Raw genomic sequence first — 15,973 nt, 5'->3', positions numbered from 1 at the left:
ATTAAAGTTTCTGACAATATTAGCAACTTTAATTTAAATGTGAGAATCTGCTCCATAATGTAATTTTATCTGTGGCTAGAAAAGTATATATTTAAAACATTAATTTAATATTTGAATGTCTGTCTTTTCAGAACAAGACCCCAGACTTCCATAGCCCTAAACAGAGTCTGAGCTATCAAAACTGATATTTTTTTACAGAGGAATCCTCACATGTTTGTCAAATGCTACACAGTGTTGGAATTGTGAGAGATTTCATGAGATTTCCAAAATGTTGCTAGATTTGTGGGACTTTTGTTTTGTTGCCAGGGGAAAAAAAAATCCAACCCCTTAAGACAACTGACGCCATTTTAAATATGGCCTTAAACAAACAGATATTAGCACTGTATTTTTCTGAGCTTTTTAAAAAAATAATTTTTAATATTGACAATTCCACTTCTTCCTATTGGAGTCTGGTATTTTTTTCCAATTCCTATATGTCTTGAGTTTCTGTATTTTTATTGGTATAGGTCAGGGGTAGGCAACCTCGGCTCTTTTATGACTTGTGGACTTCTACTCCCAGAATTCCTGAGCCAGCCATGCTGAGGGGAAAGGGAGAGGTTTCCAAGCTGAGCCATGCTGGCTCAGGAATTCTGGGAGTTGAAGTCCACGAGTCATAAAAGAGCCGAGGTTGCCTACCCCGGGTATAGGTATAGGTTCTCCTGCTTGAGGTGGGTGTTGGACTAGAAGACCTCCAGGGTTCCTTCCAGCTCTATTCTATTCTATTCTATTCTATTCTATTCTATTCTATTCTATTCTATTCTATTCTATTCTATTCTATTCTATTCTATTCTATTCTATTCTATTCTATTCTATTCTGTAATAATTTTAATTTCCTGGTGAAAGTTGCAAGCAGCAGGTCTTGAATTTCCCTTTTTGACTGTGTTCTCTTTCCATCTGTTTTTTTTTTTAGTCTATCCCATCATTACCCTCTTAGGTACCATAAGTGTCTGCTACAAGTGAAAATGCCAAAAGTTGAGAAAATGTTATTTAAAAAACATAAACTTTTGTATTGGTTGGAGATGTGCTAATTGGAAAAGGTGTTACCAGACTGCTGGCTTTTAACAATACAGCTCTCTTTCTACTATGTTATACAATAGATTAAGAGTTATTTTCCATATACCTTTTTACCGCAATCTAGAGATCATCCAGATTTTTTTAGTCCAGATCAAGAAGCCCCATTTTCTTGGGACTGGTGAAAAACAATTGATAAATGCTCTTTTTATATATTCCAAATCCATCTAATTGTAACATTGCTAGTTTACATTTTACCAGCTTTCTAAGATGATTGCTGTTATGTACTGGGCTCTTGAGGAATACCATGTGGGTTGCTGGAGCAGCTAACGGGTCTCTAGCAACCCAGACTACAAGTCTCCTGTGCTGCAATTGGCTATCTCCAGGCGGCAATGATTGATTCAAACCTATTGGCTGCTGCCTAGGGGCTAGACTATATATTGCGGCTAGTTGCAGCCATTTCCCCAGTACAGTTTCTGCACGAAATAAACTATGAGTTACCCTGTACTCAGTTACCCATCTTCATTCCTGTGCCAAAGAACCCGCTATTTAACAATTGCCATAAAGTAAATTGAAAGATAATTGTCTGAAATCAAAATAAAATATGAAGAATGTTGTTGGATTAAACCCAAGGCTTATCAAGATCAGCATGCCTATGGCAAGCCTCAGGCAGGATATGAATATAACAGCAAGATTCCTATTATCTAGTCTTGCATCTGGTATTAAGAGCAATACTACCTCTAATACTAGAAGTAATATATCTCTATAATGATTATCCATTGATAATCTTATTTTCAATAAATCTCTCTAATCTCCTTTTAAAGCTCTCCAGATTATGGATAGACCATTACTAATTAAATGGTTACTAACACAGTATTTTCTTTTAACTATCTTTAATACCTTTTTACCATTTTGTTCACTGTATAAACACAGATGCAATTATGAAATAGGGGGAAACCATTTACTTTTTCTTCATCATCCACGATTTTAATAACTTCCCTCATATACCGGTTTATTTGCTATTTTTAAAATAGCAAATACATGTTATACATAGGATTCTTGCTCATTTTTTTTCTATTTTAATTACCTTCATCTGGGTTTTCAGTTCTATAACATCCTCGTCAAAGAGCAATAGCCAAATTGTACATAATATTCCCTTTATAGATCCACCCAATATTTATAAACATTGTCCTTTTGTGATACTGGCATTGTGTAATTATATTAGATTTTATGTTTACAATGATTAACATCTCCCACTTACGTTTTACAATTCTTAACATATTTATTCGTGTCTACCACTAGGGCTAGGCCAACTATGGCAGAAAGATAGATTATAAATTAAATAAACAATGGACAACAATGGATGAGAAAAGGTGAAGTAATGAAGGAGAGAGAGAGAGAGAGAGAGAAAGAGAGAGAGAGAGAGAGAGAGAGAGAGAGAGAGAGAGAGAGAGAGAGAGAGAGAGAGAGAAAATACCTGTAAAACAGAAGCACCACTATGAAGAAATTGCAAGGCGCTTTCAGCTGAATCAATGCCTCCAGTTGCTAAGATAGGAAAACCAGGAAGAGCCTTAGCAATTGCAGAAACAGCTCGAAGAGCTATCGGTCTGATGGCATTTCCTGTGTAAATAAAGAGAGTTCATTAGTAAAGGGCAGGAATTATCAGACAAAACTATTTCTCCTTCTCTGCTTTTGGTCTTCTTTTTTTAACCCCTTGAACCCCTTATCTATACAATTAGCTTACTGTCTTGTCAAGGCTCTTCAAACTGATTAATTTAATATGCCTACGTATTAAATTTATGATCATTATCAAAAGATGATTTTATCATAAACAATGAACCCAGGCGAGATATTGTATACTCAATGCTATTAGCAAGAGTTGGATCCTCCAGAAAATGCTAAACTACAATGTCGCTATGAGTTGTAAGGAAATGGCCATAGCTTCCTCTACCCCTACAACAGAACTGTGATATGCCAAACTTACCTCTGAGGATAGTGCAGGTGTAAAGTGCAGATGGATCAGAACAAACAAACAGAACAACAACAAAAAATGACTTAATTCATATTATTCCCTGTGAATCTAAGGCATCTTCCTTCTATTGCATTTAAAATAGTCATTCAGAAGTAATCTTTGAAGGCCTTTGGGTACCATGTTCAAAACTTGCCGTCCTGGAGTCATAGGGAGGTGGGAAAGATGCATCTAATATCAATAAATTACTAAGTGGACATTAGAACACTTAGTAAAGTCACCCTCAACTTGTGACTCTAACTGCTACTTGGTTTATACTTAATTGTATGCATACTTGAATTAATAATCTTCTACATGCTATACGCCCAATAAAGATTAGTAAAATACAATTATAATTCCCTAATAAGGATGTACCTTTCAGATCAATGGATCTTTCCGAGCAATCAGAAAGTTTGACTTGGAGGATTCTCATTGACCAAAAATAGTTTTCTATACTTTGGTGAATGTAATCTAATATAAACACAATATTTTTATTCCATAGAGTAACCTCCATGGCAGATATATGCCCTGTTCCTAATGGTGGGAAGCTGCTTTATTAAATGAGTGGGCTGGTAGGCTTCACCCCTAGATTGCATTTCCAAAAACTTCACTTTTGCATTTTGACATGATGCATAAGCAATATGGTGTCTCAAGTATTTGGAAAATATTTCCCTGCCTTTAAAAAAAATCTATTTGCTGATAGGATTTCTCCATAGGACCCTGAAAAATCTGTTGTGTTGTCATTTCTGAAAGATGTTTCTTCTGTGCTTATTGCCTCCAGGAAAATATCACCTCCCTCTAACAACCCACCATTTTTACAGTCAACATTGGTCTTTACAAACAGGTTGTCTGACAAGCCTATCCCATCAATGCAACTTGCTACTGAATCAGCATCCAAATACTCAGACAAGCTGTCTCTATTGACATCTGCTCCTGATTCAGCATATGAATTATCCTCTAGGGTTATGCCACCTTCAGCTGCTTCAGCACAGATTCCTCCTCATTATTCACCTCCTTTGGCATATCCCCCATTTTCAAGACTGAACTTGAGCCCCATACGCATCTGCTCCAGAACCAGGATTTAGGCTGTCTTGGAGGGACCGAGAAACATGAGCCACAAAGAAAGCTGAGATAATTTGCTTTGCACTGATAGGATTGTGCAGATAAATTATACCTCTTAGACCACCAGAAACATTGCTGATGCCCAAAGATATAAGTTGGGGGGGGCTAGAGAAAGGGGGAAGCCTGATGAGGCACTTAAGTCCAAACAGCAGGTGAAAAGTATCATCGTCTTAATGAATAGTCACCAATGTTTGACCAAAATTGTCCTTTTTTAAAAAAAAAACAAACTTTAAAGAGCAAAAGTAAAGATCATAGCAAAACAGAAGATCAAATGAGGGAAAGAGAGAGGGCAAAGCATTCCCAATAGGCGTTAATGGATGGCTTGATATTTGCAGGCAGCTTAACAAAATCAATCTTAATGAGAAAAGGAAGAACACAAAGAGGCTTCTAGAATTCATACTGCTCTTTCACACCGAAGGGAATGTCTTCTTTTTTTTTTTAGATTTCCACACAGCTACCAAACATTGACTACGAACCACAGCACGCTAGTGCCAGATTCTTTTCTCTCCTCTTCTAATGTTGTACAAGAAGCAGTGTTTAAAAATGGAACCAGTAATAAGCAGAGTATCAATAATTCAGTGACTGCCTAATTGGATGTCAGGAGGGCTACAGACTTGCTTATACATTGCTTGTGTGAAAGAGCAACGATAGTACAAAGATATACAGGACTGTAGGTTTAGCCCCTATCCTGCAGTCAAAGCCATGCTCCCACTCCTCAAGCGTTCCTAAAAAGCTTCCGCAGCAGACAGCCTTTTACATCCACAGAGGTACTCTGCGCCATTTCCAAAATGATAATTCAGAAGTGATCTCAAATCACATGAGTGGATGGTAGGAACGGCCTGTTTTGAAGCAGGGGCTAAATGCAGAACGGAAACAGCCCTGCATGCAAACCACCTCTGAACAAGAGCACTGGAAAAGGTGACTTAGGATCATCCCTTTCACTTACTACTGTTGCAGCATTCCCATAGTCACATGATCAAAATTGGCAAAGTGACGGGTATTTACAAGGGTTGGAGCATCCCGGGGTCTCATGAATGCCATCTGCGACCTTTTCAGCCAGCTTCCGACAAGCAAAAACAATGGGGGAAGCCAGATTCATTTAACAACTGCAGGAATCAACGTCTGTAGCAATTTGCTTAACAACTGTGGCAAAAATTGCAAAAATTGGGTAAAAAGGTAAAGGTAAAGGTTCCCCCGCACATGCGTACAATTCACTTAATGGCTGCCTTGCTTAGCAACAGGATTCTGCTCCCCACTGCAGTCACGGTTTGAGGACTGTCTGTAATCTGCCTAGTTAGGAAGAAACGGGGGAGGCTGCTATTCTCTGTCTTGTTTATGGGCTCTTGTGACTATCCCACTGGCCAGAAACTCTTCTGTTTAAATCTCTTCAGATATTTAGGCACACAAGTCTTATCGGACCCAGCCTCTGCATCAACAACAGTAAGATCACAATCCTACACACTTCAAGGGACATCTTCATCTCTAGGGAAGATCGTGTCACTAGTCTAGCAGAACACTTCTTATGTTCTTAACCCAGAAAACAGAGCAACTGCATCTCTTATACATTATTATTTCCCCAAATTTTGTTGTGTCTCATAATTTCCCATGCCCATTGACAGACAAGTGAAAATACTGCACTTCCCCTCACTCCCATCATAATAAAAAACACAGGTATTAGCAGCTTTGCCATTAATTTTGTGTAACGTGACAGCTCAACAAGAGAGGAAATAATATATCCCGATTTCCAGAGGCTTAACATGCTTATACTAAATCAAGCAGGAATTTTTTAAAAAGCGACAATAACATAAAAGTAGTTTATTATTACTCATTTACAAAACACGACTGTCCCTGTCCAATAATAATGAGCTCCAAAGGTAGCTGTTAATTGAAATGAGAATGAACTCTACTGTTTAATGAATCACCAACCGATCACTGACTCCATGGTTTCTGGTACATGTATGATGCAGTAAGTGAATAAATTAAGTGGTCCCTGGAACAAGTGGTCACAAGTTTCAAACGGGATGTGGTTCACTAGAGCAAAAGCAATATCACTTAGTGGGTGCAGGATGTGACATAAATTGGAATGTAGTATGATTATGGTGTCTCTGCTTAATGTTTGTTATACCATGTCTGGATGACTGTTTTCACTCAAAAGAAAAACTTTTATTCATAGCTCATCTACATATTCTCCCCCTGCATTGTACCCTTTTCACCATTAATTTTGGAATTCAAAGCTCTGTTTGTTTCTCCTAACCTGTCAAAAGAAACAAAACATATACAGGAAAGGCAAAAACAATATATTTCCCGCAACATCTATTGTCTAGAGTTCCTGGCATAAAAATGAAATTGGATCATAATTCTCAGTAGCACACTGCACACAGCATAGCAAAAACTTAGCTTTAATTTATTTATGTTATAGTAATTACAGCATGGATCTTCGTTGCAAAATTAAATTTAAGATTCATTCAACATTATATTAAACATGAACTAAGAATAAACTAAGGGGGCTAACAGAATATTAAATATACAATTTATTTTTCATGAACTGCGGGTAATTTTGGTTACTGTGCTGTTATTAAAAGAAAAACGAGTAACAGCAGTATAAATGAGCATGGGGTTTATTTGTATAGTGAAAGGTTGTGTGTCTGTGCATGAATACGTGCGCAAGCACTGATGGAATAATCATGAGTGCATTAAAGTTGTTTTTTAACCCATGTGCCAGTTTCTCATTGTTTCTGAGTCAATTCCTGTCTCTGACATAATTCAAAGTACTGATTATATTATTCTGAGTTTCAATGTATGCAATGGTTTCTTTTAATTTTTGAGACAAAATATAAGGTATTGATTACATTTGAAACTAGCCCTAAAGTCCTTAGTTTCTACATTGCCTTAGGATGATATGATAGTTTTGTGAGCTGAACCTTAATGCTCATCACTTGGTGTAATTTCTTGTCAAGCCCCACGGCTACAATTCTTTGTCAATTATAGGCTGCTTTACCTGAGGAGGCTGTTTCATCTGGATTTTGCTCAAGGACCTAATTTACTCTTATATTACAAAGCATTTTTTTATGATAGCTCCAATTGCAATCTGCAATATCATTCAAGAGCTCCCACTTCATGGTATTACAGATGTGCCAAATTCAAACAGCAAGATATACAGAGGATAATTCATAATGCCTGATGTTCCTATTCTATCTTTTGGGGAAGGTTCGCAGGGGATTGAGTGTGACAGTCCTATTCCTTCAACAAAAACCTCAATATGTGATTTTTTAAAAAAATCAGTGTCAAGCAATGAAACTGAGAAATGCTCTGGTAAAAAAGATAGATATTTTCATATTGATCATTAGAAAGCAAGCCATTTACTAGTTAGTGGAACTAATTTACAACTATGCATACTTGAGATCATACCCATCTTTCAGCAAGATATGCTGGGCACGGCATGAAGGGTTTTTTTTTGTTTGTTTGCACTAATGTTAATTGCTTAATATAAGTAGTAAGCAATTATTTTTTATTAAATACATGAAAATATCAGCATTCAAAATGGGAATTAATCTGAAAACATTTGCCATTCGTTGATTGTAAATTGTTAATGTAAATACTAATTAAGTCGGACCTTTTAAGTATTAGGGCAAACAAGCAAATAAGCCAAACTCAACAGAGACCATTTTCATAAACTTGCACTATCCAACGTGACATTTGGGAAGTGTTCATACAGGCCAGTGTAAATATTTTAAACAAGATATTTGCATTCATCATCTTATTTGGGACAATAATTGAACGCTGCTTTTGCTCCTTTCCACCTGTAGGTGGCCTTCAAAAGCTGCACTTATCATATAACTCATTAGCAAGGTTTTCAATACTGTCATACCCAGATAATTAGCAATTTATTTAAATAACCAATTTCTGGGGAAATAATTGCTATGGAATGCCCTGAACCTTCTTTTTATAAACTATAATAAAAGTGTTAAGATAATCCCTGACATTTGCAAATGCCATTAGTTCACCTTTCCTTTTGATAGTGCTATGGCTTTATGTTTAAACAATTACCCGATAAAGCATCAGCTTAATGAAACAGTGCAGCAAGCATAACTTTCAAAATGGCCAATGAATGCACCTATACACAGAAGAAAACCAGTATACAGAAATTTAGAATAGTAAAAAAAAAAAAACGAAACCGAACCCAAAAAAGAGATACTAGGTACTAACCAGGTTATAAAATAAAATTAATATAAAATTATAGCCTAAAACTTAATTTCTTATTTAAGAGTAACATTCAGAACATGGCATTCACTAAGTTTACAAAGTGGGCATGTCTAATGTATTTTGGACATTTCCTAAGAGTAGAGTTAGAGCTAGAAGAATTAGCATAGTGCAATATCCGAAGCCAATACAAGTCTGCCACAATCCATGTGAACACACAAAATGGTGCATAGTTGGACAGCAAAATGTTTTGCATTTTTGAACTATCTTCTGGGTCATGACAGAATTTTTGTACTTCAAAAAGTACCATTATACTAGGTGTGGGGAAACACATCATCTTGGAGATGTCAGGTAAATTTGAGATCATCTGCATGCAGCACTTACGCTCTAACATGAAAACACATAACAGATGTTGGTTACTGTCAAGGGAATAGGGTGGTATAGAAATCTAATTAATAAAAATAAATAATAAATAATAATAATTAAATATCCCAGGTAAGTTCCTTTTCTTCTTTCTAGTATCTGCCTCTGATGCACAGGTATCCTGTAATATTTGGATACTAAAGGTTTTTTGTCACGAGGAAATGTCCTTTAAAAAATGATTAGGAGCTAGAATTCATGGGATAGGTTACCATAGTCACGTTATCTTCTTTTTTAAAAAAAATTGTGGCACAAATATTCTTTTTCATCTGGTTATTTTTAAGTTTAGTAATCTGAATGACCATAGAATCTGAAAGACACACCCCATTTGTGCACTGCATGTCCTACAATATACGGAGGATACATGAATAGAAATGTTTTGCTGTATTCATCAGATGTGTGTACAACATGCCTAGCTGATGTGTGTAAGCTGGACTATCACACTGCTTAACATTCCTTATGGGAGTTGTGGGGGGAGCAACACAAAATGAATGTATATTAATTAAGACTGCCAACTGATGATAAAAGATTTTAATTGATTGCCTTTTAACCAATTCATTTACTATCCTTAGATAAATACACATATAACCAGATCCTTAATAGGTGCCTTCTGGATATATTAAAAATATGCAATAATAATTTAACACAAAGTGCTACAATGGTTTTCTTATAGCCTTTCCTGCCTGTCCACCTACCTTCCTTCCTCTGCATATATTATCTGCAACCTCTAATATAAACAGAATTCAGGATTGCAGTTGGAAGAAATGTAAATAAATATAGACATAAAACATGGAGAATTTAGTATTATTAAAAAATAATAATAATAGGTTTTAAATATATTTTCTTGATTATGCTTTCTATGTGGAAACACCAATTTCCATTTCAAGAATTGATATGATTTCTAAGATAGATGCTAACACTCAGCTATTTTTTAAACCTGATCTTTATTATTTTTATTAAAAACACAAGGTGGCAAACATATCTTTCCTCCTGTTTTTCCGATAACAACAACCCTGTGATGTGGGTTGGGCTGAAAGAGAGTGACTGGCCCAGAGCCACCCAGCTGGATGCTTTTATGTTATAGGTGGGACTAGAACTCATACTGTCTGGTTTCTACCCTAGTACCTTAACCACTATAAAATATTTTTTTATTAAATAAATAATTTTTATTTATACAAATACACAAATGTAAACACACACACACACACAAACACACTTTGAATTGTAGTGGGAAACATAGTAGAAGACATTTGTCTCCATTTTCAAATATATATAAAAGGTCGACATATCTCTTATAAACCTCGTTGTTATTTCAACACTTGATGAGACAAATGGTAAATGCATTACAGTGTTTTAAAAAAATGTTCATTTATACACCGTATGAGTCAGATGTATTTCCTTCCATTTCTCAAAAAAATCAAACAATATAAACAGAGCTACTCATACTAGATTTGACCAGACGGAATGAAAAATAGTTTTATGAATGCAGGCTAAATGCACAAATAAATTCTCCCTTACTAAAAGTAAATGCAACTAGGCTAGAAGTTTAAAGAAGTAACAAATGTCAAAGTAAACAATAGAATAAAAGGAACATAAAACTTGTGAGTTTTTTATTATTAAGTTGTCCTATGTGTGACCCTTGTAGGCTAAAATATAAATGGTCTGTTTTTACATCAAGAGGCCCTGCTTTGTATATTCCAGCAACTGTGGTGGTGCAAGGGATACAGAGCAGTTGCTATGATAGCGATAGGAACAACAGATTAAAAATGGATTAAAAATGGTTCATGAGCTAGCGAGCTTCCTCCAAAATGTGGAACCTCAGCCTCAGATTCCACAGTCACTTCCTTTTTGTCTTTTTCAAGCAGATAGCTCAGCTGGTTGACCTAGAGCAGGGGTCTTCAAACTTGGCCCTTTTATGACTTGTGGACTTCAAATCCCAGAATTCCTCAGCCAGACATGCTGGCTGTGGAATTCTGGGAGTTGAAGTCCACAAGTCATAAAAGGGTCAAGTTTGAAGACCCCTGACCTAGAGGAAAGGAAGTCTTGAAATTGCACAGTCTTCCTATGGTTTAAAACATATTGTTCGGGATTTCATAATAAGGACTTCTTCTTTTGTAGTCTACACAATAGAAAATTCCATCCTGAGTGGGATCTGACTTCTCATTTCATCCTCTTATAATGTTGTGAAAGGTTCAGTCCATCACGGAATGTAACCTGGTACAGATATGGTTTCAGCACATTGCCATCTTTCTTCTCTTGTCCTTTTGGATGATCAGAGCTGTACACATGTACACAGATTCAACATAACAATCAATAAAGAGATTTTTCAAAATCTAGATCTTCAACATTTATCCAGGTTTTTTGGCCTGCAAAAATCCAGATGATCATTAGATGGCGGCGAAGAATGACACAAAACTGCATTTTTTTTCCCTAGCATGCAATGAATAGGTTAATAGTTCATTGGGATAATGAACTGAGAAGTCAATAAATTGAGAGCATCCCAGAGACGAGCACATCTCTCGCATGCAAGAAAGAAAAACAAAACTTATTGAACCCTGGATTCAAAAACATTCAGTGTTGCATTTAGGCTGCACAAATGTAAGGCAGTCATTGTGTTGCAACAAAGAGGCTCAAAATCTTTGGTGCTGCCTAGCTGTTTTTAGATCAATAGGTTGACATCCTTTGGGGGGGAATTAGAAAACACTTGGATCTTCCAAGTCCCACTCCAGCACATAATCAGCATCATGACTTGTACCAGCTTTTCCTCGGGTTGGCAACATTTGAATTTCAGCCAGGGAAAACCACCAGTCACTGCCCTGCACGCAATGAACCTGTACAGATTGAAGTACAGCATGTCTTCATTCCAAATTCTCATTAAGGGCATGCTGTGGGCAGCACGGTTCATGCCAAGATGGTTTCCTCCCAAAGCAAAGCATTTTTGTGGAAGAGCCCACAGTAATTTCAGGAACTCATAAATCAATTCATTTTTCCAACTGTGCATGTTGTCTTCCTAATTACATATATAAGAGTTTGTCTATCCTCATAGAGCAACTAGGCAACAAGCTTCATAGTTTATAAGTTACTTATACTGTATGTAAGGGTGTAGGTCTATACATATGCTGTATATAGTATGTTTTAAATGTGTTATGTATGTGTACATTTTGAGAGGAAGCAAGTAAATTTCTTTTTTAATGTGTGGCATTGTGCCCAGAGAGAAAAAATGACAATAAAGGTTATCTATCTATCTATCTATCTATCTATCTATCTATCTATCTATCTATCTATCTATCTATCTATCTTATCAGAGATTCGGGTTAACATCTTCCAACCAAAGGACAGTATTCTACATTTTTTTTGTCAATTGCTATTCCTAATAAATTGACATTTTGTTATCAGCTCTATTCAATATCAAATAAGTAATTAATGGATAAATAGCTAAAGAAAATAGCATTACATCAAATTTAGAGAACAAATATATTTGAGCAATCAGAATAATCTTATTTCAGTTTTAATGAGTAACTTTTATTATAAATTGCATTAATGCTACAGAATCTGCATTGGTTACAGTACGTAAGTACGTTTGACAAAGTACACTTGATATTCTGATTAGCAAACTAAAGTATGGTGGATTCTATTAAAAATATAAAGAATAATAGTAATAATAAGTATGGGGCATATCTTCAATTTGTGAGATTATTCATTAATTCAGAATCATAAAGTACGTAAAGGCAGAGTTATTGTGATGACACCGATACTCTTCACAACTGCTTTTCAATGCAGGGGAGATGCCATTTCCTTGATGAAGAAGAAGTAATAAGTATCTCTTCTGATCCTGCATTATTTTTCAATGGTCATTCCTGTTCCCAGGTGCAAATAATTCATTTCCATATCAATTTATTCATTGTGTGGAGCCAAGTGAAAACTAGATGGACTCAGGGGTGGGGTGTAGGGAAGGTGTAATATTTAGGTGTAATATTTAGGTTGAAGGAGTATAACCAGCTATTTGTTTTTTTTTCCCTAGGCAATTGCCCTAGTGCAAATTTAGGAGACATAGATGTTTAAAGTTTGGTATAGTTTTAAATGTAAGAAACACTACTGGGATGCAAAACATTTTGAATTTGGAAAAAAAAATCATGCTTGAATCACTCTGCTTCTGAGTTCAAAACACAGAATGTCTTCTGACCTATTTAAAAGCATTCAAAGCTTGAAAGAAACCTATTTCAAGCTCAAAAATCCCAGTTTCAAATTCATTCATAGCTGTTTTTGAGCTTAAAACTTTTCTCGCAAAGTTGCAAGAGCATCTTTCGAGCATGAAATATTTCGAATGTGAAACATTTTGAACGCCCTAGAAAAAGCAACTTCTCTCTCGGACACCAAAAGACAATTGCCAAGCAATACCCATAGTTCATTCACACCGCCAAATAAAAGATACTCCAACGTTACATACATTCATCTTCAGACAGCTTTTCCATTGAATAAAATCCTTATATTGCCAAGTGTAAAATTATTTCTCTAGCAGAATAAAGATATATTTCTATTGATGTTACCTTTGGCAGATAAAAATAACATATCGTTATACAGCTGAGTGGTCATACAATGCAATGAAAGTTCTTTGGGGGTGGGGTGGAGTAAAGTGAATTGGTGATGTTTTCATCCTCTTAACTCTCTCTCTGCAGTGATTAGTTCCAGAAAGATAAGGTGTCATCATTTCTAAGGAGGAATTCTGGTTTACAGAATTGGTTTTTAGGAACTGGCAACATATAATAAATGTTCTTTATTTGTAAACATCAATCAATTTCAAGAATGGTGCTTTACTTGCAGAATGGTAATAATAAGATTCTTCAGCTAATAACTGCGATAAACATTAAAAACACTGGATGACAGATGTGGAGTCTTCTTGTGTAACAAGCACACTTGCTTGTAGTTATGGCTTTATAATGATTTCTAAATATTTCTTTCTTAATGCCTGTATAGTTTGAAGACATTTTAAAAAAAAAATCACAGAAGCCATTGAAGCTTGGAGTACAGTTTCTTTTCATTTGAATGTCTTTTAAATTGCGGGGGATTTTTTTTAAAAAATGAAACTTTCATTTTAAAAAAATCAGAAAAGCTACCTAAAATAAATGAGATATAGTATATTTCATTTAAATATACAAATGTATAAATAAATCTCTCTCTCTCTCTCCCTCTCTCTCTCTCTCTCACACACACACACACACAAATGGCAGATGTTGAGAATCATTAAAGAATTATAGAAGGTGCAAAATGCAGCTGCCAAAACGGTAATGGGTCATGCTCAATATAGCCATGTATTGCTACCACAGTCGAAGCTGTTTCTGGATTTAATTTAAGGGGCTTATTGCCACTTAGTAAGCTCTCTATGGCTTGAGACCTGGTTATCTTTGAGATTTTCTGCTCTGAGGGAACCTATTTATTTCGTAGGTGCCAACAAAGAAAGCATCTTCCAGATCTTATGGGTGCTTGTCCCTTGGGAGTTTCTGTGGAAGGGGCCCCAGAAGGAAGTATTCTTTGTTTTGCTGCCCACCATCTTGAAACAACTTGCCTCTGGAAGCAAAAATGGTCTTATCTTTGTTGTCATTCCAAAAGGTGGTTAAAACTGGCTGTTCTGCAGAACTTTTAAGAATGGAACCTGAGAGAATATACAGTAAGCAGATGTAAGACTTCAGCACTGGTTCTAAATGGAGTTATTGTTGTATCTTGCAGTCAGTCATTCCTTAGTCTCCTCCTGTTTGAATTACAGTAAGGAGCACTACATGGGGCTGCCCTTGAAGACCATTTGGAAGCAGCAACTGGTGCAGAATGCAGTGGCATAGGCAACATTTACCTGAACTCATAGTTTGTCTGAATAACATCACTGCTGTGTGAACTGCACTGGTTCCCAGTTGCTTTGGGATCCAATTCAAAGTGCTGGTTATTACCGTTAAAGCTCTACATGGCACAGTGCCGAGTTACTTGTGGGACCACCTCACCTAGGCTAGGATGAGAGTTAAGCTGAGAAGCTACAGTATTTAGTTGGCACCTGAGATGGGGACAGGTAGCTTTATTTTAGCTATGTTAGCTAAAAACATTTATCATGAGATGTAATCAATTTTTGAACGTAATATTAGAATCCATGAAGGGATGCGGTGGCTCAGTGGGTTAGGATGCTGAGCTTGTCGATCAGAAGGTTGGCAGTTTGGCGGGTCGAATCCCGAGTGCCGCAGAACAGAGTGAGCGCCTGTTATTCGTCCCAGCTTCTGCCAACCTAGCAGTTTGAAAGCACGTAAAAATGCAAGTAGAAAAATAGGGACCACTACCGCGGGAAGGTAACAGCATTCCGTGTACCTTTGGCGTCTAGTCATGCCAGCCACATGACCACGGAGACATCCTCAGACAAGTGCTGGCTCTTCGGCTTTGAAACGGAGATGAGCACCGGCCCCTAGAGTTGGAAACGACTAGCATGCATGTGCGAGGGAACCTTTACCTTTTACTTTTTATTAGAATCCATGGAATAGTATTAATAATAAATTGCAGAATCCCTTATTAAAAAAATATAAGAATCAAAGCTACATAGGATATCTGTGCCCCCCTATGTCTTCTGCATAGATATATGAAAAGTGTACATATGAAATGCCCTTTCTCAACCCCTTTGAATGTTCAATATTTTGTCTTAATTCATATTCTGTTCCATTCAATGATCTGTTATTTACAAAGAGAGCTTTCATCTTCTTGCAAACATGATTGACAATTTTATTTATTTCCCTTTTTTACATACACTGTATTTTATCATAGATAGAAAAAGAAGGGAATGACCAGTAGCAAAGTGGATAGATTCAGTTATGGTATCAATGTACTGTTGCAAGACTTAAAGAATAATACTAGGAACAGATCCTCTTAGAGAGAACTTATTTACTGGTCATCAAAAGTTGATACTGATCTGATGGCATAGAATCAATCAATACTTTATCAACAAGTGCCTTTGTCAGGAAATTGACCACAAGTAAACATAAATATAAACATATATGTATGCTTAATATCTAATAAAGAATTAAGAGTATTTAACTATCTAGTTTTTAGTATTAGCAACTTTCTTAAGATGTAAATACCTTCCTTCAGTTTTGTGATGTGGTTAATCTACAGGTTTTGGCATACAATAATCTGCAAGGTATAGTA

The 15,973-nt window shown here is 36.2% G+C and overlaps 1 protein-coding gene across 1 annotated transcript in view; it reads right to left on the bottom strand.

The window, feature by feature from the left end:
- DPYD (dihydropyrimidine dehydrogenase) overlaps positions 1 to 15,973 on the bottom strand; it is a 597,578-nt gene that overhangs the window by 83,391 nt on the left and 498,214 nt on the right. The window contains exon 19 of the mRNA XM_083361143.1: positions 2,528 to 2,670. Coding sequence (XP_083217269.1) covers positions 2,528 to 2,670 — 143 coding nt within the window. The remainder of the gene's footprint in view (positions 1 to 2,527; positions 2,671 to 15,973) is intronic.

Source organism: Vipera ursinii (assembly GCF_947247035.1).
Source record: "Vipera ursinii genome assembly, chromosome: 3".
Classification (NCBI taxonomy): Eukaryota; Metazoa; Chordata; class Lepidosauria; order Squamata; family Viperidae; genus Vipera; species Vipera ursinii.
The sequence above is the reverse complement of the archived record's forward strand: the minus strand, read 5'-3'. Positions and strand labels throughout refer to the sequence as shown.